The sequence below is a fragment of the Trachypithecus francoisi genome, unplaced genomic scaffold, assembly GCF_009764315.1.
Source record: "Trachypithecus francoisi isolate TF-2019V2 unplaced genomic scaffold, Tfra_2.0 Lachesis_group4, whole genome shotgun sequence".
Taxonomy (NCBI): Eukaryota; Metazoa; Chordata; class Mammalia; order Primates; family Cercopithecidae; genus Trachypithecus; species Trachypithecus francoisi.
This window is the reverse complement of record NW_022681469.1, coordinates 93225426-93249579: the sequence shown is the minus strand read 5'-3', so window position 1 is coordinate 93249579 and position 24154 is coordinate 93225426. Positions and strand designations below refer to the sequence as shown.

Genomic DNA, 24154 nt, shown 5'->3' with positions numbered 1-24154 from the left:
TGTATCCAAAGAAATTTTTAATAAACTTGAGTATAGGAAAAAAATGCTTCTTTTGTCTAGAATATCTAAGAGAATACCATGCTTTATCACATTAGGAAAATGTAGCCTTTTAAAAGGATTTAAATATAATGTTCATATTTAGAAACTACATTACAGTACTTACTATTATAACATTCTTAACAGTAATTTCCCTTGGAAAAAATGTGCTGAGATTTCAAATGGAATGATAGATTGGAATGGATGAGTGGAATAAATCAGATCTTTTAAGCTTTCTGCATCTGAAGCACCTATCAAGAGTCAGTTATCTAGCTGTCAGAGTTCTGCCTAAAATCTGTTTAAGTTGCTACTCTCGAAACTAACCTACTATAATGTATGAAACATACTTTTTAAATTACTAATGCTATTTGTAAGTTTGTCATTTGATAATATATCTCCATATTTATAAATTAAAATTAATTTCAAGAGCAAATTAAGGTAATGTATTAGTTTCCTGGGGCTTCTATAAGAAAATACCACAAACTGGGTGGCTTAAAACAACATAAATTTATTTTCTCACAGTTCTGGAGGCCAGAAGTACAAAATTAAGATCTCAGTACAGCCTTGCTCTCTCCAAGGACTCCAGAGAAGAGTCCTTTCTTGCTTCACCCTAGCTTCTGCTGACTGCTGGCAGTCCTTGGCATTCCTTGGTTTGTAGCTGCACTGCTTCAATCCCTGCCTTTGTCTTTGCCTGGGCTTTTCCCCTGTGTCTTCTCCTCTTATAAGGACATCAGCTACTGAGTTTAGGGCCCACCCTAATCCAGTATGGCTTTGTTTTAACTTCACTTCATCTGCAAAGACCCTATTTCCAAATAAGGTCACATTCACAGATACTAGGATTAGGATTTAAACAATATTTTAGAAAAAAATTCAACCCACTAAAGGGACATTTTTTAATGTGTGGCATTTAGAGACCCTAAGACCAATCCTTTCTCTTCCTCCGCAAATTCCTATGTAATTTGAAGACAAGGATGAAGTCCTTTATGAAAACCCACTTCCACATAATGAATAGTAAATATATTTTTTATTCCTTATGACTTTCTTAACAGTTTCTTTTCTCTAGTTTAAGAATCTGGTTTATTATACATATAACATGTAAAATATGTGTTAATTGACTGTGATCGGTAAGGCTTCTAGTCAATAGCAGGCTATTAGTAGTTAAGTTTTAGGGGAGGCAAAAGTTACACACAAATTTTCAAACGCAGGGGAGTTGACATGCCTCACCTCTGTGTTGTTCGAGGGTTAACTGTAATCATTTTTGAATCTAAGGACTCAAGTTTTTCAAACTGAGAGCCATATAGTTCCTGAAATCCACCAACACCCCTACCTGACTCCCAGTCTATCAGTCCCTCCTACACTCTCTTTCTTACCTATGCAGCGTAGAATATCTAAAGTCTTTTCATGAGTACCCTAAATTCTCCAGTATCATTTACCTGGGGGGGAAAGTAGATAGTTGCCCTTGGTATACACTAGGATTGGTCCCAGGACCCTGTGGATTCCAAAATCATTTGATGCTCAAGTTTCTTATATAAAATGGTGGATACAGCATTTGCATATAACCTACACACATCCTCCCATATACTTTAAATCATCTCTAGATTAATTTTATGACTAATACAATATAAATAGTTGTTATATTATTTAATTTGTATTATTTTTCATTGTTTTTATTTTTTTCAAAAATTTTCAATCTCTAGTTGGCTGAATCTGAGGATGTGGAATCCACATATAAGGAGGGCTGGTTGTAATAAGAGAGGAAAGATGATAATTTGAGAAATCATGCTTTAATTTCCTTGAAGTAGAAAACTGAGAGTCAGGGAGGTTGAAAGGGAGTGACAAGGGATATAAGAAGACTTAAGGAGGTTTAGATAATAATTAAGTTAATGAGAAAACTGACAAGGAAGATTGATAGGCAGTTCTGAGAAACTGGTTGAGATTTGAGACCATGAATTTATAGGGACACCAATTTGCATGATGAGTGATTTTTCATTTTTTCCTGTAGCAATTATCAACTCAAATATAGAAACTCTTTGGTTATTTCATTATAAATGCTTTATTTAGGCTATTTAATCCACTTTAATAGTTTTAACTATCATCTATAAATAGATGACTACACCAAGATCCAGATTCTGAAACTCAGCTGTGAATCAGACATTTCCTGGATGTGCTACAGACAGCATCATTCAACATGTCACAAAGAGAACTCATCAACACAGCACAAGGGTCATTCTAATCCTTATGATGTTTCAGAAAGAAAGCGGGGCCAGGAGCAAAAACAAGAGATGATATCACTGAACATGGTGAAGAACCTCCAAAACTTTGCTCTTCCATAAAAGCAACAAAAACTTACGGGGAAAAAAACTGTTAAAAGCAACCATTTCAGGCCGGGTGCGGTGACTCAAGCCTGTAATCCCAGCACTTTGGGAGGCCGAGACAGGCGGATCACGAGGTCAGGAGATCGAGACCAGCCTGGCTAACATGGTGAAACCCCGTCTCTACTGAAAAAATAAAAAAAAAAAAACTAGCAGGGCGAGGTAGCGGGCGCCTGTAGTCCCAGCTACTTGGGAGGCTGAGGCAGGAGAATGGCATAAACCCGGGAGGCGGAGCGTGCAGTGAGCTGAGATCCGGCCACTGCACTCCAGCCTGGGCGACAGAGCGAGACTCCGTCTCAAAAAAAAAAAAAAAAGCAACCATTTCAGATTCTGGCAATTAATCAAGGCTTGCAGCAATCCACGGAAGTGTTTATTCAAGAAAAATGACTGAATTTCTATAAGAACAGCAAGATTTGTGGTATTTTAACTTACTAGTCTCATTTTCCACTCCCCAGCTCTGTGGCAGCCTTGAAAAGTAACAGCCACAATTCTTGGCAACATCTGGCAGCCACCAGAGGGAGTGGAACACAGTTGAGGCTCTTTCAAAGCCTAATTCCCAAACAATCATTCCCTGAAGACTCCACTTATAAAACTGTCATATTTAATCTGAGTCTGTGAGGTAGCCCTATGTGAAATGCCTTCTCCCAGATGTAAGGCAGGGCATGTGTTTGTCTAAAACAATTAGAAGCAAGTATTTTAACTTCATGGATGCCCAAAACAGGGGGTATTATTGGGACAAACAACAGACTAACCAAAAGGCTTTAAAGGAAAAGCTAGCTGAGAGCCAAGACATTCAGAAGAGCTTTAAAAACCTCTGACATATACATGGGAATCCAGAAGGTCACACATACATTTAGGGCTGTGAGCCTGCTCAGAATAGCCTGAGAAGGCCCTAACTAATCTGTGCCTAATCCTGAGGCTCTAGGTAAGCAGAAAGTGAAGGCTAAGGCAGAGATGTCAAATGACTGGCTGAGTGTTGAAGGCAAGCTGCAACATGCACAAAGAACCTTTCAGCACAGGCTGAAAACTCATTGGTTCTAAGGTGTTTAAAGAAAGAATATTTGAAAAATAGGTAAAAACTTCCCCAATTTGATTAAAAAAAAAAAAAAAATCTGCATGTCCAAGAAACTCAATGAACTCAAGTAGGTTAAATGCAGAAAGTCACATGGAGTCACATTATAATCAAACTGCTGAAAGACAAAGACAAAGAGAAAATCTAGAAAGCAGCAAGAGTAACTACATTTAGAGCCTTGGAAGACAATTAGCCTCTTGAGCCTTCAGTTTACTTATTTATGAAATGATGGGGTTGCACAAAATAATTTTCAGGAGTCCCTCTGGCTCTAAATCCTATTATCCTTGGCAGAGTTAACAGAAGTGTTTGCCTGATACTGAGGCATGCACATGAAGCTTAACAGAAAACTGTTTTGAATTCTTAAAACATAAAATAGTAAATCTCTCTCCTTTTTTACATTGCAGTCTCTCAAAATGAGTTTGTTTCCACTTTTTAACATTTATGTTTTAACTTATATACAGTAAAATTCATTTTTTTGGTATAGAGTTCTATGAGTTTTGACAAATACATTCAGTCACATAATCGCCACCAAAATAAAAACACAGAAGAGTTGCTATCACTTCCAAAAATTCCTTTGTAGTGTCTCTTTGTAGTTGAACTCTCCCTCCTCCTTGCTTATGCCCTAGAAAACACAAATCTGTTCTCTGTCCTTATAGTTTTGATTTTTCCAGAATATCATATAAATGATATCATATATTATGCAGTCTTTTGATTCTGAGATCTTTCACTTAGCATAATGCATCTGAGTTCCATCCATGTGGCTGTTTATTAATAATTCATTCCTTTATGTTGGGGAGCACTCCAATATATGGGTATTTTTATCCATTCACCAGTTGAAGGACATTTGGGTTACTTCCAATTTTGAGTAATAAATAAATAAATCTGCCACACACACACACATGCACACTCATAGCTTTTTTGTGTGAACACAGTTCTTAGTTCTCTTGGGTAAATACTCAGGATTAGATTTGCTAGATCATATGGTAATTGTATGTTTATAAGAAAATGCCAAACTGGTTTCCAAAGGCAGTGTGTCATTTTGCATTACCACCAGCAATATTTGAGAATTCCAATTGCTCTGCATCCTCACCAGTATTTGCAGTTACCATGTTCTCATGGTTCTTGCTTTGATTTTAGCCATTCTAATAAGTGTACAGTAGTATTTCATTGTGGTTTTATTTCCCATTTCCTAGATAATAGATGTCAGATATCTTTTCATGTGCTTTTCTGTCACATATATATGTTCTTGGGTGAAGTGTCAAATTCTTTGCTCATTAAAAAAAAAAAAAAAAGTTAAGTTTGTTCACACTGAGTTTAAAACTTCTTAAGGTGTTCAGCATAAAAGTACTTTGTCAGATATGTGATTTTCAAATACTTTCTCCCAGTCTGTATCTTGTGTTTTCATTCTCTTAACAGGATCCGCCACAGAGCAAAAGTTTTGAGTTTTCATCAAGTCCCATTTACTGATTTTTCTTTTATGGATTATGCTTTTGGGGTTGTGTTAAAGCACTCGTAGCCTATCTCAAGGTTGCAAAGATTTTGTCCTATACTTTATTCAAAAAGCTTTGTTGTTTTAGGGTTTGGATTTAAGTCTCTGAATCATTTGGAGTTAGTTTTTGTAAAAGACTTGAGAAATACAGGTCAAAGGTTTTGCATATGGCTAACTCTTCCATACCATTTATTGAAAAGACTAGTTTACTGAACTGTTTTTGCACCGTGTGTGTGGAGGGGAATTTCTGGACTCTATATTCTGTCTTACTTATCTATGTGTCCTTCAAAACCACACAGTGTTGATATAGTGTAGCTTTACAGGAATACCTAAAATTATGCAGTATAAATCAGCCAATTATGCTATTTTTGTAATTGTTTTGGCTATTCCAATTGCTTTGCCTTCATATAATTTTAGAATCAGTTTGTTATCTACAAAAATGCTGCTGGAATTACGAGAAGGATCATACTGAATCTGTAGATATGTCTGGAGAGAAATTACATGGAAACAATATTGGGCCATCCAATCCTTGAATGTAATAGGTATCTCTGCATTAACGTAGTTCTTCATTACATTCTTTCATCAATGTTTTAGTTTTTAGCTTACATATCTTGCATATATTTTGTTAGATTTATGGCAAAATGTTTTCACTGTTTTCATCATATTACAAATGGCACTGTTTTTATACACTACTTATATCCAGTTGTTCACTGCTAGTATGTAGAAATACAATTCACTGTTGTACATTTATCTTGTATCTGGCAACCTTGCCAAACTTACTCACTAGTTCAAAAAGCTTTTTGGTAGGCACCACAGATTTGTTATACAGAAGACCTGGTGTTTGCAGATAAAGATAGTTTTATTTCTTGTATTAGAATCTGTATGCCTTTTATGACATTTTCCTGCTTTACTGCACTGGGTAGAAATTCCAGTACAACGGTGAATAAGAATGATAAAATCAGATGTCTTTACCTTGTTCCTGATTCTAGAGGGAAGCAATAGGTCCTTCATCATTAAGTATAACGTTAACTGTAGATTTTAGCAAATGGTAGATTTTACCATTACTTGGTTAATGATGTTTCCTTCAACTCTTAGTTTGCTGAGAATTTTTACAGAAATATATGCAGAATTTTGCCAAATATTGTGTGTTTGCTGTCATGTGGTTTTTTTTCTTCTTTTGTCATTATTAGTGAATTACATTGACTTTTTCAAATATCCAAACAGCTCTTCATTCTTGGAATAAACCATACTACGTAACAATGCATTATCCTTTTTATATATTGCTGGATTTGCTAATATTTTGTTAAGAATTTTGACAACTATACTTATGATATTGGTCTAAGTTTTCTTTGGTATCATGACAATGTGAGCCTCATATAATAAGCTGAGAAGTGTTTCTTATTTCTGAAAGAGATTGTAGAATTTGGTATTATTTATTCCTTAAATGGTAGAATTTGTCAATGAAACCATATGGGCCCAGAGTTTTCTTTCTCAAAAGTTTAAAATTACAACCCGATTTCTTTTTTTTTTTTTTTTTTGAGACGGAGTCTCGCTCTGTCGCCCAGGCTGGAGTGCAGTGGCCGGATCTCAGCTCACTGCAAGCTCCGCCTCCTGGGTTTATGCCATTCTCCTGCCTCAGCCTCCCGAGTAGCTGGGACTACAGGTGCCCGCCACCCCGCCCGGCTAGTTTTTTGTATTTTTAGTAGAGACGGGGTTTCACCATGTTAGCCAGGATGGTCTCGAACTCCTGACCTCGTGATCCGCCTGTCTCGGCCTCCCAAAGTGCTGGGATTACAGGCTCGAGCCACCGCACCCGGCCTACCCGATTTCTTTAACAGATATGGGAGCATTCATGGTATCTAGTTCTTCTTGAGCCAGTGTTGGTAGCTTGTATCTTTCAAGGAGTTATTCCATTTTATCTAAGTTCTCAAATTTAGTTTGTAGAGTTATGCATAGCATTCTTTTGATTTCTACTCTTTATTATTTCTCAACTTCTTGTTTTGAGTTTAATTAGCTCTTCATTTTCTAGTTTCCTAAGGTGGAAGTTTAGATTATTGACAGAAGACCTTTACTTTTTACCAATAAAAGCATTTAATGCTATGAATTTCCTCTAAGTACTGCTTTACCTGCATCCCACGAATTTTATGGTGTATTTTCATTTAATCGGAAATATTTTCTAATTTCCCTTGAAACTTTTTCTTGGCCCATGTGTTGTTTTATTTCTAGATATTTAGGGATTTCCTAGATATTTTTGTTATTTGATTTCTAGCTTAATGATCTGAGAACATGCTTTGTAGGATTTTTTTTCCAGATGGAATCTCACTCTGTCATCCAGGCTTGAGTGCAATGGCGCCATCTTAGCTCACTGCAACTTCCACCTCCAGGGATCAAGCAGTTCTCCTGTCTCAGCCTTCCAATTAGGTGGGACTACAGATGCATGCCACCATGTCTGGCTAATTTTTGTATTTTTAGTAGAGATGGGGTTTTACCATGTTGGCCAGGCTGGTCTCAAACTCCTGACCTCAGGTGATCCACCTGCCTTGGCCTCCCAAAGTGCTGGGATTACAGGCACGAGCCACCATGCCAGTCTGATTTTTATTCTTTTAAATTTGTTAAGGAGTGTTTCATGGTCCACAATATGGTCTACCTCTGTGAATGTTCCATGTGCTCTTGAATAAAATACATATTCTGCTGGGATATTCTTTAAAGTGGAGTGTTATCCAGATACTCTCTTTATCCAGAGAATATAGTTGGATCCTTTTTAAAAATGTCATTTGACAATATCTCCCTTTAGATTAGTATAATTTATATCACTTGCAATTAGTGTAATGATTGATTTGATTAGATTGTAAGTCTATCATTTTATCATCTGTTTTCAAATCGTCTGTTTTTCATGCTTCTGTTTTCCCTTTTCTCCATTTTTTTTTTCCAGATTACAGTCAAGTACCCCTTACCTGAAATACTTGGGCCTATAAGTGTTTCAGATTTTTGATGTTTTTTTTTTCCAGATATTTGAATATTTGCAGAATACATACTGACTAAGCATCCTAAACTAAAAACAAAACACTCCAATGACAATTTCTTTTGAGCGTCATGCTGGTGCTGAAAAAGTTTCAGATTTTGGAGCATTGTGAATTAGAGATTCTCAACTTGTATTTGAATGTTGTTTAGTATTCTCATTTAATTTACAAAATTATTAAAGTCTATAATAATTTATTAGTCCTATATACAGGAGATATTTAGGTGAGTATCTCCTCCCCACCCTCTCTGTAGTGGTTGGTATACAATATACACCTAACTTTTCAAAATATACATAACAACTTCTATATTTTCAGAGTAAAACAAAGCAGCTTTTCAACTACTGGCTTTCTTACCCTCCCTTTCTGTTATATTGGCCATATGTATTACATCAACATACAATGACAATCTACCAGACAATGTTAATTTTTTTTTTTTTTACTGTAAATAGACATATGTTAAAGAATTTCAGCAGAAAAAAAACAGTCTGCTGTATTTACCCAGGTATGTAGCATTTATTTTGACAAATGGCTGAGAAAACAGAGAAGACTATTTATTTTTATGTTTTGCCCTTCCTTTCTTTATTCAATTTCAAATTTCTCTCTGGTATAATTTATTTTTATCTTGAAGAACTTCCTTGGCATTTCTTTTGGGGCAGATCTGATAGCAGCAAATTCTCTTAGTTTTCCTTTGAAAGTATCTTTACTTTGCTCTTGTTACTATACTGTTCCGAGGATATTTTCCTTGGACACAAAATGGTGAGTTGATAGTTTTTTTTCCTCTGTCCTCCACAGTTTCTAAGAAATCTGCCATAATTTGAATTTTTGTTCCCCTGTATATAATGTGTCATTCTATTCTGGCTTCTTTAAAGATTTTTGCTTTATCTTTGATTTGTAGCAGATTGATTACAATATATGATATGACATTGTTTTCTCTCAGTTTCTGTTTGGGATTCAATGAACTTCTTGAATCTATAATTTATACCTAACATGGGAAGTCCCAGGCATTATTTCTTCAAATTTTGTCTTACAGCAGTATTTTCCTCTCCTTCTGGGAGCCCAATGACACAAATTTTAGACCTTTTATTATTGTCCCACAGATCCCTGCAATCCAGTTTTTTTCTGACCCCCCCCCCCGAATCTTTCTTTCAGTTCTTCAGACTTTATAACTTCCAGTGGTCTACCTTCAATCTCACTGACTCTTTCCTCTATTATCTCCACTTAGCTACTGAGCATCTGATAAACTTACTTTCAATGTTGTATTTTTCTAGTTCTAAAATTTCTATTTAGTTCTTTTTTATACTTTTTATAGCAGATTTCTCTGCTAAAAACATCTGCCTTTCCATTCATTTCAGTCACACTTATCTTTAAGTCCAAGGATCATGGTCATAAGAGCCACTTTAAAGGTGTTATCTGTTAATTCCGAAATCTAGATCATCTTGACATCTGTTATCGTCTCTCTTAATACAAAGTCACCTTTACGTGGCTCATAGTATGTTGAGTAATTTTGGATTGTATCCTGGACATTTTGGACACTATATTGTAGAGATTTTAGGTCCTGTTAAAAATCCTCTGGAGAATGTTTTCGTTTTAGCAGGCACTCAACCCATTTAGGTTCAGACTAAAAGTTCCATCTTGCCCTCTTTGAGCAGCAGTTCCAACATTAATTCACTTTTCAAAGGCTTTGTTATGCTTTTTGTCTGTGCTCAGCACATGCTGGGAATTGGATGGTGGTTTTTAAGATGTTCAGTTCTTGAGGCCTTGGCTGTGGTTCTTGTGTCTGTGCTGTGCACAAAATGCTCAAGGTTGAGTCCAGCGCAAGGTTGAACTCAGGACTTCTTTTGATCCACACATAGAATCAGGGAGCATCTTTTATATCGCTCTCAAAATTTCCCCTATGCCTTTCCAACCTGCAGTTGTCTCTCTTTCTAGTTCCTCCGACTAGAAAAGCCAAGTTACTGGGGGCTCCCATAATGTTCTACACTTATACCACGACTGGGATCACATTCAGAGTAGAAGTGGCAAGACAGAAAAATGATGCTGATTTCCCTCAAATTTGTTGGAAAACAGTCCCTATTTTCTAGTTCCTCTAGTCAGAGATATGGGTACTTTCTAGTTTTTTTGGTGCCTATGCTGCTACTATTTCAGTGTGATCTGCAAATGGAACTGGTTTTGGAGCACAAAGGCCCCTTTTCTTGCTTTTCTGGCTAGATACAAGAGGTTTCTCTTAGATTGTTTGCTACCTGCACCTCCTATGCAGTGCCCACAGGGTCAAACCTGGTAGACAAAGGAGGGAAAAAGATCTCAATGAAATGAACACATATGATACACTGTTATTCAAATTCAAGTTTTGAATTCATTTTTCAATTGCCTGCTATAGTTTGCTTTTCACGGTCCTCATTTAGATACCTAAGAAAGCAAGTAAGTAAACTTGTCCAGAGTTTTTAGTGTAGTAAGTGGAACAGACAAGTTGTAGATAACTTGGTCCATTTTGGCCGACAGTGGACTCAAAGGGCAACAGGTTTGACTGTTTCACATACTAATTAGAACATTTATATAAGAAAATTCTGGGGATGGGTACTGTGGCTTACACCTATAATCCCAGTACTTTGAGAGGCTGAGGTGGGAGGATCACTTGAGGCTAGGAGTTTAAGACCAGCCTGGCCAACATAGCAAAACCCCATCTTCACCAAAAAAAAAAAAAAAAAAATTAGCTGGGTGTAGTGGTGTGGGCCTGTAAGTCCCAGCTACTCAGGAGGCTGAGGTGGGAGGATTGCTTGAGCCCAGGAGGTCAAGGCTGCAGTGAGCTATGATCACATCACTGGGTTCTGGCCTGGCTGACAGAGTGATATGGTCTCAGAAGCAACAAAAACAACAAAATTCTGGGAGAAAACGTCAAGGCAATTGATGGAGTTTTCTGTTTCATCTGTTTTGATCAAATATTCCTTATTTTGTTAAAAAAAATGGAAGTTTCATTCCCAAATGAATTTTACAGAATCTGTTTCATTTCCACTTAAGTTTATAATTATTGATACAATTATAAATACATTTAACTTTATATAAAATTGTATCCTGGCTAAAACTCTCAGTCGTCATATAGAACCTATATTGAGGTGCACAAGATTTTTTAGGGACTCTTCTGAAAAAGATTTTTTCTTAGCTGGTGAAAAAGAATTTGAGGTATGGTTAAAGATGTAACCTCCCTATAACACTAGTTACTAAAAATCATTCCTAGATTGCCTTACTGCTAAGCAGACTATGAATGGCAAATAAAATAGTCCAGTAAGTAGGCAAAGTATCTACAATAAAATATTCACAAAGTACACGATATTAACACATGTAACATAAAGTGTGCATATCTATATGACATTTTATTATAGACATTATCCATTAGTTATACCATTATAGTATTTCCAAGTTAAGGTAATTTTTTTTTTTTTTAAGAGACAGGATCTCGTTATATTGCCCAGACTGGAGTGCAGCAGCTATTCATGGGATCATAGGCACTATAACCTCGAACTCCTAGCACAAGCAGTTCTCCCACCTCAGCCTCCTGAGTAGCTGGGGCTATAGGTGTGCACCACTGCACCTGGCTAAATGTAACCCTTTAAAGTTCAAGAGAGTAGCACGATTACATCTGTCTATTTTATTCTCCCCACTGAGACACCCATTAAAATAATAGCAAAGGCATAAAAGGGTTAAATCTACAATAACAAAAAAAAAAAAAAAGGAAAGGAAGTCCATCAACAAAACAATGATTGTATCAAATGTCTGCAAACTAGAATAGAAATTATCAAGGAAGAGAATATGTTCTAGAAGAGTCAATATGTCTTCTGCTGGGTGGGAGACATGGAACATAAAACAGAAAATTAAAGTCCGTACATAGACTATAACTACTATCAAAAAATTGGGGCAAAATATTAAAGATTTGTATCTAATTGAAACACAGTTGCACAGCATATTATTGTATTTTGGTAATTAGGCAACTTCCAGTGTAACACAGTGTCCCACCCAGTTGCCTAAAATAAAAGCCACTAGCTCAGCAGAGGCAGTGGTTCACACTTATAACCCCAACACTGTGGGAGGCTGAGGAGGATGGATTGCTTGAGCTCAGGAGTTCGAGACCAGCCTGGGCAACACTGAGAAAATATGTCTCTGCAAAAAATACAAAAATCAGCCAGGTGTGGTGGTGTGCACCTGTGGTCCCAGCTACTCAGAAGGCTGAGGTGTGAGGATCACCTGAGCCTGGGAGGTGAAGGAGGTTGCAGTGAGCTGTGATGGTGCCAGTGAACTCCAGCCTGGGTGACAGAGAGAGACTCTGTCTCAAAAATACTAGCTCATAAAGTTTTCAAAATCTTTCACTTAAGATTTCCTCAAATCACCACCACCACCACCATCATCATCAACTTGAACAAAAACCAAGAATCAGTGGACAATTCAGGAACGCCTACAACACTGGAAAAAGCAAGATACAGACAGATCATCCTGGAGGAAACATAAAGTTCTAGATTAAAAACTCAGATAATTTCAGCAAGTACCTGCATTCATACAACGAGAACAAGATACAGTAAAACAAAACAAAACCCACCAACAATGATGGAATGCTCTACTGGAAATTAAAATGCAATTCAATAGAAATATCTGAAGGTAAAGTTAAGAAATTTCATGGAAAATAAAATGGTAAAGAGACAAAATATGTAAGAGAAAAGTTGTAAGACCAAAAAAAAAAAATCAACCTAGAGATTCCAAAATATGTCTACTAATAGCCGAGAGAGAGAGAGAGAGAGAGAGAGAGAGAGAGAGAGAGGGAGAGAGAGAGACAGAGAGAGAGAGAGGTGGCCCACAGTACAACTCATTAGCACAACAAATAAAAACCTATCCTTAAGATACATCATTATGAAATTAGCAGAACACCACAGATTAAAAGGTGCCCTTAGAGTTAAAAACAAAACAGGGGCACTTCAAGAAGACACAGGAAATAATGTGAAAGACCTTCCAATGGCCAAAGGCGAAACAATTTGAGCAAAAAAATGATAGTATTGAATTGTAACCCAAAGAACAAAAGAAATACTCATGAGACCATACCAATGTAAATAAATGATTGCATAAATAAATAATTGGAGAAGAAAGTATAAGTGGTACAAAGAACAAGGAAAACTGAAAATGACCTTTAAAACATCACAGTAATAACTGCTGCAGGCAAGATCCACTGAGGCATGCTAAAAGTGAAGCTTTAGTATTTTATTTGTAAAAAAGTCCCCCAAACTCCTCTAAAATAGTAATTATTGTGGTGGCTTTAACATATGTCCACAAATTCTTCGCTACTTCTCCCTTCAGAAGGTGAAGCTTAATTCTGTTCCCTTGAATGCGGACTGAATTTAGTGACTTGCTTCTAACAAACAATATGGAAAGAGAGAAACCGTAACTTTACAGTGAAGAAATGTGGCACACCCTACATTAACCAATGCATCAGGATTAACATCACCAATAATGAAATAGTCACATTACATACCTCCTCTTATATGATGTGATGAGAAAGACACTAATGTGCTATTCTTCTCATGACAATTCACGACCTTAGTCTAATCATTAGAAAACATTAGACAAACCCAAATTGAGAGACATTCTAAAAATACAGAACCTACTAACTTTCAAATGTGTCCAGGTGATAAAAGACAAGGACTAGGAAAAGTCACGGATTGCAGGAGACCAACGAAACATGACAAATAAATGCAGTGTGTTATTCCAGACTGAATCCTGGAAAATAAAAGGTATATTGGTGGAAAGTATAATTAATAGTATTGTAACAATGTTAATTTCTTAATTTTCATAAGGTACTGTGGTTATACAAGAAGTTTACATTAAGGGAAACTTGGTGAATGATATGAGAACTCTATGTTACCTTTGCAACTCTTCTCTAAGTGTAAAATTATTTCAAAATAAAAATAAAGTTGCAGGGGAGAAATCAGGTCACCTACAGGAAAAAAAAAAAAAGAAAAAAATAACAAACATCTTGCTGATAAAACATATGAAAGAAAACAATAGAGCTGTGACAATGTTTTAAGAGAATATAATTTTCAATCTAGACTACTGTATTAGTCAAACAACCAAATTAAGCAGAAAGACAAAATAAAGAATTCTTTAGACAAATTTACTTCCCCATCCTTTTGTATTTCAGCACTTCAGCACGTTTTACAGCAATGAAGAGAGTAGACTAAGAAAAATGAAAACATGAGATCTTGAGAACCAATATGAGATTCAAATGAACAGAGAAGAAAAATCTCAAGACAATACCCGTGCAACAGGTCTACAGAAGAAACTGTTCTTTTTCATTAGAAAGATGGAAGGCTCCAGAAAAAAGAAAAGGAAAATGTGAATGCAATCCACATTGTTCTTAAAAACCTGAAATAACAAAAGACTATTTCAGGTAAAGTTAAACAATACAAGAAAAAAAAAAAGACATAGTCTAACTCTATTGGAAACAGAGTGGTGAGTTAAGAGATAATGTCTGTCTAGCCTACAAACAGTTTTTCAAAGGAATCTTAATGTCTTCAGATGGTGCAAAGTGAAGTAAATCCTCAATTCTAAATGAAAGAATTCAATAGACAGTATCAAATATTGATAGATCAATAAATAACAGCATGTAAGTATATGATTTAGATACGTGGTAGTCATCCTAGAAAGAACAAAAAACCAAAAAATAGTTAAAATAGGTATGATTTTCTCTGCAAAGCAGGACGGGGGTAGGGCAAAGAGCCTCCTTACTACAGTAAGCTCTTCTGTGATTTTTAAATACCATATGCATGTATTGTTTTGAAAACCTTTTAAAATTTTTTAAAAAGCAAACAGATCACTATTTTCAGCAGTGAATACAAATAACTCCATTCATTCACAGCCAAGTCAGTAAGTTTCTATTTATAATAGTGGTTAGACATCAAATAAAGCATAGTTCTTGCTACGAATGGTTAAGGCTTTCAACTTAACATATTAAATGCTTAATCAATACTTATTTCAAAATATATTTTTTCATATTCTTTTAGACAAATTTAACAAACACTTAGGATTTACTGTGTTAAATCTTTAAAAGTAACAATGTTAAGTATAGTGATATTAAACTTAATATTTTTTAGTGTCAACCTGTTTTAATTAGACAATTTTATGTGTATTTAAGATGTCTGAACCACTGAAAGTAAGCTTAAAGCACATTCGATTATGAATTGTCAATCCAGTAGATGATAACAATGGTGTGAATCTTTTTTTTTAAAGATATGCCCCAAATCAAAACATGTGGTTTTGAAGTATATGTATATATAAATTATTGAATAAATTTGTTTTGTGTATCTGCAAGTGTGTGGATATGTAAGAGAGAGGGACTTTACCAACTCATCATTTCTCAGACAAAATGATGTAATCATTTTGTAAGGTTCCAAATCAAACAAAGCAGCAAATTTTCTTAGCTTCCCTAACGTATCCCACTGCTAATCTGGGGAGGAAACACTGCGTCCTTTCATACAGACACAAATAGTAGAGTATTTTTCCAAAACAGATGTCAACAATTGGTATGGGATTAACTTTTTTAATCAATCACATTTGAAAACGTCAATGGTGTGGTACAGTACTATACAGAAAGAATTCAAATTATCTTTTTTAAAATTAAAATTCATGGCTTTACTATAATGCTAACTTTTTCAGGGATTGTGACGCTATACTAACACAGGGTGAGCATCCCTAATACAAAAATCTAAAATCCAAATTGCTCCAAAATCTGAAACTTTTTGAGTGTTGACATGATTCCACAAGTAGAAAATTCCACACATAAGTACTTAATATGAACTTTGTTTCACATATAAAATTATTAAAAATATTGTATAAGATCACCTTCAGTCTATATGTATAAGGTATATATGAAACACAAATGAATCCCCAAAGTATTGCATTGTGTACACGCAAAATCTGAAAAAATCCGAAACCCAAACATTTCTAGTCCCAAGCATTTCAGATAAGGGGTACTCAATCTGTACTCATTTGTATTACTACTTTATGTATATATCAAATTAACTTTATATTTACCATTTTTAATAGATTTCATAATTTTTCTTTTCTAATACTACTTTCTAATCTTAAAATGGAGCTAATTTCTATGCCAGTGTTGCTGTTAGAACAGAATGAAATCATATATTCAAAATATCTGACTATAATATAGCAGCTAATTTAGAAATGTCAGTTTTATTCCTCCTTTTGTCCCACATGTATCTTGGCACAGGTTTAAAGAATAATTCAATAATTTATTGAAATTAATTTATTCAATAATGAAATACTGAGTCCCAAATTCTAAATATTCTGAAAAGGGTAGGTGTTCTGGGGGAAAAAAAAAAGAAAGAAAGAAAAAGAGAGAGAGAGAGGGAAGGAAGGAAGGAAGGAAGGAAGGAGGGAGGGAGGGAGGGAGGGAGGGAGGGAGGGAGGAGGGAGGGAGGAAGGAAGGAAGGAAAATTGCCCAACCAGAAGTCGAGACTTAATATAAAACCACAGTTATTAATACAGTAAGAGCACTGGTGTAGGAACTGGCAGATAGATAAAAACTTCAAAATACAGAAACCAGAAATTGAACCACACTTAAAAGAGACATTATGTAAAAGAGGACAATCAATAGAGACAGAACGGGCTATTTAAGAAATGGCTCTCCATATGGAAGAAAAATAAAATCATATCCTCATTTCATTCCATCAACAAAAAGAATCTTGAGCTGATAAGACTAGCAATAGTCCTTTACTGAAAGGGAAAAGTATAACCTGCAAATCATATAAATAAGGAAAACCTCTGAAAGAAAAATGAGAACCAGAATAATAAACAAAGCCATAAGTGACCAATATACATATGAAAGATGCTTAATCTCATGGATAAACATGAAAAACGCATATTTTAAAAATGAGAAACAATTTTAGATTGACAAAAACTTTCAAGGCCTGACACTATTGGGTATTGGTGAGCACAAAGTGGAAACTGTCAATCATTGCTAGTGAAATAGCCACTGTAGAGACTCTTTAGCCATTTATCTAGGAAAACCAAACATATACATTCTCTATGATCCAATAATTCCACTTCTCATACATGTTCTCATCATCTAAGTCTGTGAGAGCACACACACACAAAAACCCTAGCAATAACCTCAAACAGTTTGGGAATGAATACAGTATGGTAGAATCATGTGATAAAATATTATGTAGCAGTTCAAGGAAATACATATATGCAAATATACATATATGTACAAACTTACAGATATGAAAACAAGTGAAATTTATAATTCTGCAACATTGTAGCATTTCATAATATACACAAAGCAGCTTATATGTAGATCCATTAATCATATACGAAAGAGTATAAAAAGTGTACATAAAACTTAGACACATTAGACTTATAGTAGCTGTAGTCTTTGAAAGGTGAAAGGGTAAAGATGATGTTCACTTTACAAGTGCTTTGCTTTATTTAAAACAAAACCCAGAAAATATAATATTAACAACTGTCCATTCTGAGTGAGGGTTGTTAGACAGATGTTTATTATACTATTCTTGACACTTTGGTGAATTTTCTGGACTTGTTTAAAAAAAAAAAAACTAAATGAAAGTCCCTATTAAGATCATAATTCAACTATTTTACCTATTTTCACCTATTTAAACACTTATGAAAAATAATGTAGTATGATTTCAACATGCTAAGAATACAATATAAACAAGTGGAATAAATTCCCAGTCTCATAAATATGCTGATAAAGTTTACAGAAAGTAGAATAAAATGTATCTCAGAAATGAGGTTAAAAATGTTCATCTTAAACATCTTCCATGTAACTGCTAAAGTAAATGCCTTCTCCTCCATTTGCATATTTCCAATGTGATAGCTAAACTATCACTAAAACTGACATGTAAAAACTGAAGAAATAAGTAAAAAGTACAAGTCCTAAAATAAACCAACTAACCTGTATGGGTTCTTCTATGTCTCTGGAGCTCATCACTCCTTGTGAATCTTTTGCCGCAAAACATCCAGTTGCATATAAAAGGTCTTTCTCCAGTATGCCAGCGAAGATGTGCTCGTAAATGAGATGTTTTGCCATAAACTTTACCACATCCTTCAATATGACAGATATGTTGCTTCTTTTTTCCTGGTTCATTACTGCCTCTAGCAAAAAGAAAAACCAAACATTAATTACATTGCCAAATAACAGACTTACAATTACAGGAAAATTAAAAAGAATCAAGGTAATTAAATGGTACTTCTCTGAATAGGTTTGTTGGATCATGATGCCATAACTGTAGCTAAAATCAGAAAATTTTCAATTAAAGAAAAAATAAAACAAGTCTGTGTACCAAACTGCTATGAAAATGTGTTAATCTCACGGAGTTTACGCTCTACTATGGACTCATGTTCCTTTCATAGTGGGCTCTTCCCTTGGGAAAAAAATTTCTCTAAGCCTTTCAAAACACTTGAAACTTCTCTAAAATTTCAAAAGGATGGCTAAATCCAGTTAAAAGTGTAAGATGCAGAGTTTCGTTTCTAGCAGGACAGTGTGAGGAGTTTCATGGATCTGTTTCCCAGAGAAAATTATAAAAAAGCAAAAAATGCCATTTAAAGTCTCTGGAAATGGTCCTAAAAGCAAATAAAGAAACATTTATTCAAGAAAATCTCACAGAAATTGGTAAGAACAGTACGAGTCTGTGGTATTTGAACCAAGACTCTCTCCTTCCCTACTTCCTCCCACCTCCACACAGGAACATTAGACACTGGTGCAGCCAAGAATATGATTCCTACTCTTCCCACCTCCCGGTCAGAGAGCTATGGCCCTAGGAGGGGCAAGATGTCTGCATTTCTTATTTTACTATTGGTTACCTGTTGCTAAGTTCCAGGCAAGTGTAGCAGAACCCAGTCCTTAGCCCTGGGACATACGCTCTACCTTGGATGTGGCATGATGAAAATACTGGGGTCCTGGTTGCCGTTGACCTGGCCCATTCATAGTTCATAAAGTCAAAGTTCTAAGCCAGAAGAGGCCAGCTGAGAAGACCTGAGGCTACTGCTGCCCCTGCAACCAGGCACTCAGCTCTTAAAGCAGAGTTATCACTCAGAGAGAAATGAGCCACTGTCTCAACCTCTAGCTCAAGAGCCATAACCCAGAAACACCATAAAACAAAGAGCTCCAAATCTCTTCCCAAAGGAACTGACTTCATTTGCCAGACAATGTGAAGAAGTTCAAGCCTAAGGGTACTCTTAAAAAAAGTAGAGATTGTTCCAAAGGCAGTTAATTGGGAGAAGACTAACAGATTCACTGGAAATAAAGGCTTAACTACAGGCTGGCTAGTTTGCCAGACAGAAGTGAGAAAAGGCTGTGAAGAACCTTCTTAGGGTCAGAATAAATGTCAAACATTGAGATTCTTGGGAAAAGTAAGCAAAACTAACAAACTAACAAGCTAGACTGACCAGGAAAATAAGACTCAAATTATTAGAATGAGAAATCAAAGAGGAGATATCACCACCAACCTTACAGAAACAAAAAGGATTACAAAAGAATACCATGAACAAACTTGGGTAACTCAGATGAGATGGACAAATTCCTAGAAAAATATGGACCAAAATACTAAAACTGACTCAGGAACAAATAATCAATCAGAATAAACCTACAACAAGCAACTAGACTGAATTAGTAATTAAAACTACCCATATGAAAAGCCCAAGAACAGACAGCTTCACTGGTAAATTCCACAAAACATTTAAAGAATTAATACCAGTTTGGAGGGAATACTTTCCAATTCATTCTATGAGGCCGGTATTATTATCAAAATCAGATAAAAACATTACAAAAAAAGAAAACCACAGACATATCTCTTATGAATATGGATGCAAAAATCCTCAAAAAAAATATAAGCATGCTGTCAACATTGTACCAGAGGGTCCAGACAGAGAAATTAAGTAAGAAAAAGAAACAGAACTCCTGCAGAAAGGAAAAAGTAAAAGTTATCTCTGTTCACAGATTCCATGACCTCATACATAGAAATTCTAGACTCCACTAAAACACAAACAGACAAACAAAAAAAACTGTTATAACTAATCAAAAAGTTCAGCAAAAGTTGCAGGATACAAGATTAATACATTTAAAAAATATATTTCTACACAGTTGTAATAAACAACCAAGAAAACAGTTCAACTTATAACAGCATCAGAAATAAAATTGGAATTTAACAAAAGTACAAAATGTATACTCTGAAAACTATAAACCATTGATGAAAGAAGTTAAAGATTAAATAACCAGAAATACTTCCCATGTGCATGGACCAAAAGATGAAATATTGTTAAGCAGGCAACAGTCCCCAAAGTGATCTACAGATTCAATGCAATTCCCATCAGAATACCATCTGGCTTCTTTGTAGAAACTGACAAACTGATTCTAAAATTCACACGGAATTGCAAGTGTCCCTAAAGAGTCAACACAATTTCGAAAAATAACAAAGTTGCAGGACTCACATTTCTCGATTTCAAAAGTTATTACAAATCCAAAGTACTCAAGACAGTGTGGTACTGATATAAAGACAAGATATACAGATCGATGGAATAGAATTGAAAGTCCTGAAATAAATCCATGTTCTATGGTCAACTAATTTTTTACATGGGTGCCAAGAACATTCAATGGAGAAAGGAGAGTCTTTTCAACAAATGGTGTTTGATGAACCCTTACCTAACACCATATATAAAAATTAACCCCAAATTCATCAAAGACCTAAATGTAAGAGTAAAAACTATAAAATTATCTTAAAAAAAAAAAAAAAAAACTAGGAATCTTAATGACTTGGATTTGGCAATGAATTCTGACACAATACCAAAAGCAGAAGCAATAAAGGAAAATAGGAAACTCTAGACTTCAGAATCAAAACTTTGGTGCAAAGGCACTATCAAGAAAGTATAAAGACAATTCACACAATGGGAGACAATATTTTTCTCTCTTTTTTTTTTTTTTAGATGGAGTTTTGCTCTTTCACCCAGGCTGGAGTGCAGTGGCACGATCTCGGCTCACCGCAACCTCTGCCTCCTGGGTTCAAGCAATTCTCCTCCCTCAGCCTCCTGAGTTGCTGGGATTACAGGCACGCGCCACCATGCTTGGCTAATTTTGTATTTTTAGTAGAGATGGGGTGTCTCCATGCCAGTCAGGCTGGTCTCGAACTCCTGACCTCAGGTGATCCACCTGCCTTGGCATCCCAAAGTGCTGGAATTACAGGCATGAGCCACCATGCCCAGCCGGGAGACAATATTCTCAAATCATATATCTGATAAGGAACTTGTATCTAGAATATATAAAGAGACAATTCCATAATGAAAAATAACATAATTTAAAATGGGCAAAAGATCCAAATAAATATTTCTCCAAAGATACAAACATGGCCAATAAGAACAAGAAAAGATGCTTAATATCATTAGTAATCGGGAAAAACAAAACTGCAGTGAGGTATCACTTCAAACCCACTAGGATAGCTTTAATCATAAAGTCAGATAATGACAAGTACTGGCAATGATCTAGAGACTGGAACCCTCATACCCTATTGATGGAAATGTTAAATGGTGCAGCCATTTTGGAAAATAGTCTGTAAGTTCCTCAAATGGTTAAACATAGAGATACAATATGACCCAGAAATTCCATTTCTAGGTAATTTCATAAAAATACAAGAGAAATGAAAACATATGTCCACACAAACACTTGTACACAAATGTTTACTGCAGTATTATTCATAATGGCCAGTGGGTGGATAAAACCAAATGTTCTTCAAGTGACAGGATAAACAAAATATTGTATATCCATACAGAGAAATACTATTTGTCCCTAAAAAGGAATGAAGTACTGATCATGCTGTAATACGGCTGAACCTTGAAAACATTATGCTAAAAGAAACCAGTCACAAAAGTCACAATTCCATTTATATGAATTGTCCAGAATAGACAAATCTATAAAGACAGAAATTAGACTTTGGGAGGCCGAGACGGGCGGATCACGAGGTCAGGAGATCGAGACCATCCTGGCTAACATGGTGAAACCCCGTCTCTACTAAAAATACAAAAAAAACTAGCCGGGCGACATGGCGGGCGCCTGTAGTCCCAGCTGCTTGGGAGGCTGAGGCAGGAGAATGGCGTAAACCCAGGAGGCGGAGCTTGCAGTGAGCTGAGACCCGGCCACTGCACTCCAGCCTGGGCGGCAGAGCAAGACTCCGTCTCAAAAAAAAAAAAAAAAAAAAAAAGACAGAAATTAGTTGGTTAGGATGGAAGGGTTGGGATGATAAGGGGGTGATGCTTAAAAGATACAGAATTTATTCTGGGGATGATGAAAATATTCTAAAATTGATTGTAGTCATGTCTACACAGCTCTGAATATATTAAAAAACCACTGAATTGTACACTTTAAATGGGTGAACTGTACGGTGTATGAGCGAGTTTTATATCAATAAAGTTATGTAAAAATTTTATGAAAAAAAATGGGCTGGGCACAGTGGCTCACACCTGTAATCCCAGCACTTGGGGGGCTGAGCTGGGTGGATCACCTGAGGTCAGGAGTTCGAGACCATCCTGGCCGACATGGTAAAACCCTGTCTCTACTAAAAATACAAAAATTAGCCGGGTGTGGTGTCGGGCGCCTATAATTAATCCCAGCTACCCGGAAGGCTGAGGAAGGAGAATCGCTTGAACCCGGGAGGTAGAGGTTGCAGTGAGCCGAGATCACACCGTTGCACTCCAGCCTGGGCAGCAGAGTAAAACTCCATCTCATGGAGGGGGGTAGAAAAAAGAAAGAAAAAATACATTTTTAAAGTGTAAGGAACAAGGCGGAGGACCACTCAAGTTTCATTCCTAAAATAGCCTAACTTAATTCCCTTTCTAATATTATACAACTTCTAGGCTATGAAGGTAATGAGGTTCTTGTGACCATCATTTCCAGCCAATCACTTGGTTTTAACTCCTGTTTTATGCCTTCCAAATAGACACAGTCGAAAAATAGAGCGTTTACCTTCCTTCTCCTTCCCTACAATTAGGACAGGAACAGGCAACTCTTCGAAGCCTCTTGCCAGGTTGTACCTCTTGATCAGAAGTTTGCTGGCCTTGCTGCAAATGCACTTGTGTGAGTTGGTCAGGACTAACAGCACCTATCGTGGCATTAGCAATTCCTCCAACTGCTACAGTTACAGGAGCTATAGTAGCTTGCTGGACTTTTACTCCATCTTGTCCTTGCTGCTGACCTAAAAAGGAAGAAAAAAAAAAAGACGTATTGTAATGTTTTCTACATCTAAAGAAAGGATTAAAAAAAAATTCCATGTGCATACATTTTTTCTAATGATCTGTAAAGTACAAAAACTAAGGGGTTAATGGCTTATACTATGTCAATCCTTCTAAAATATTGTATTCTTAGTTAGTGGCTCAGGTTGCCCATGTATCTAGATGATGGAACTATATACATTTAACCCACTTTGAGACTTAATTTCTCTCTCCATCTATAAAATGAAGATAATAATACTTGCTACTTACCAACTCACTAAAATACCATGAAGACACATGAGTCTAAAAGCATTTTGAGATCCTAAGATAAAAGACGTTATATAAACACAAAGCTTTATTACCATTTCCACAGTAAGCAACATATCTCATCACAACAAGAAAATACAGAAGTGAAAAGTCACTAAACAAAGGATTAAGTTTTATGGACATCTTGCATTCCTAAATAGTTTAAATAAACATCTCTTTATTGTTTTAATTGTATACATAGAGTGGTTTTTAAAATGCAAAACCACCCAAGATTACTACATACTGTCACAGTAATCATAAAAAGACATTTAAGATATTATTACTTTATTCATTCATGTTATATAGCTTAGACTTCATCGCTCAGATTGGTATATATACCAGCGTGGCTTCTTCACTTTGGGAAAAATATAATAAATAATGCACAATAAAACAACAAAAAATTGTATTTGCATGGCTTAACATTATCTGGAAATACAATGCTCTTTTTTTTTTTTTTTTGAGACGGAGTCTCGCTCTGTCACCCAGGCTGGAGTGCAGTAGCATGATCTCGGCTCACTGCAACCTCCACCTCCTGGATTCAAGCAATTCTCCTGCTTCAGCCTCCCTAGTAGCTGGGATGACAGGTGCGTGC

General features: G+C 35.9%; 1 protein-coding gene across 4 annotated transcripts in view; it reads right to left on the bottom strand.

Annotated features, from left to right (window-relative positions):
* Positions 1 to 24154, bottom strand: part of SP4 (Sp4 transcription factor) — an 85190-nt gene that overhangs the window by 14526 nt on the left and 46510 nt on the right. For 2 of the 4 annotated variants that reach the window (XM_033192177.1, XM_033192178.1), the window contains exons 4-6: positions 23012 to 23240; positions 17957 to 18156; positions 13889 to 13960 (exon numbers count right to left, since the gene is read on the bottom strand). In XM_033192177.1, the coding sequence (XP_033048068.1) occupies positions 13889 to 13960; positions 17957 to 18156; positions 23012 to 23240 (501 nt within the window). The remainder of the gene's footprint in view (positions 1 to 13888; positions 13961 to 17956; positions 18157 to 23011; positions 23241 to 24154) is intronic. The other 2 variants (XM_033192179.1, XM_033192180.1) reach the window with 1 other exon arrangement.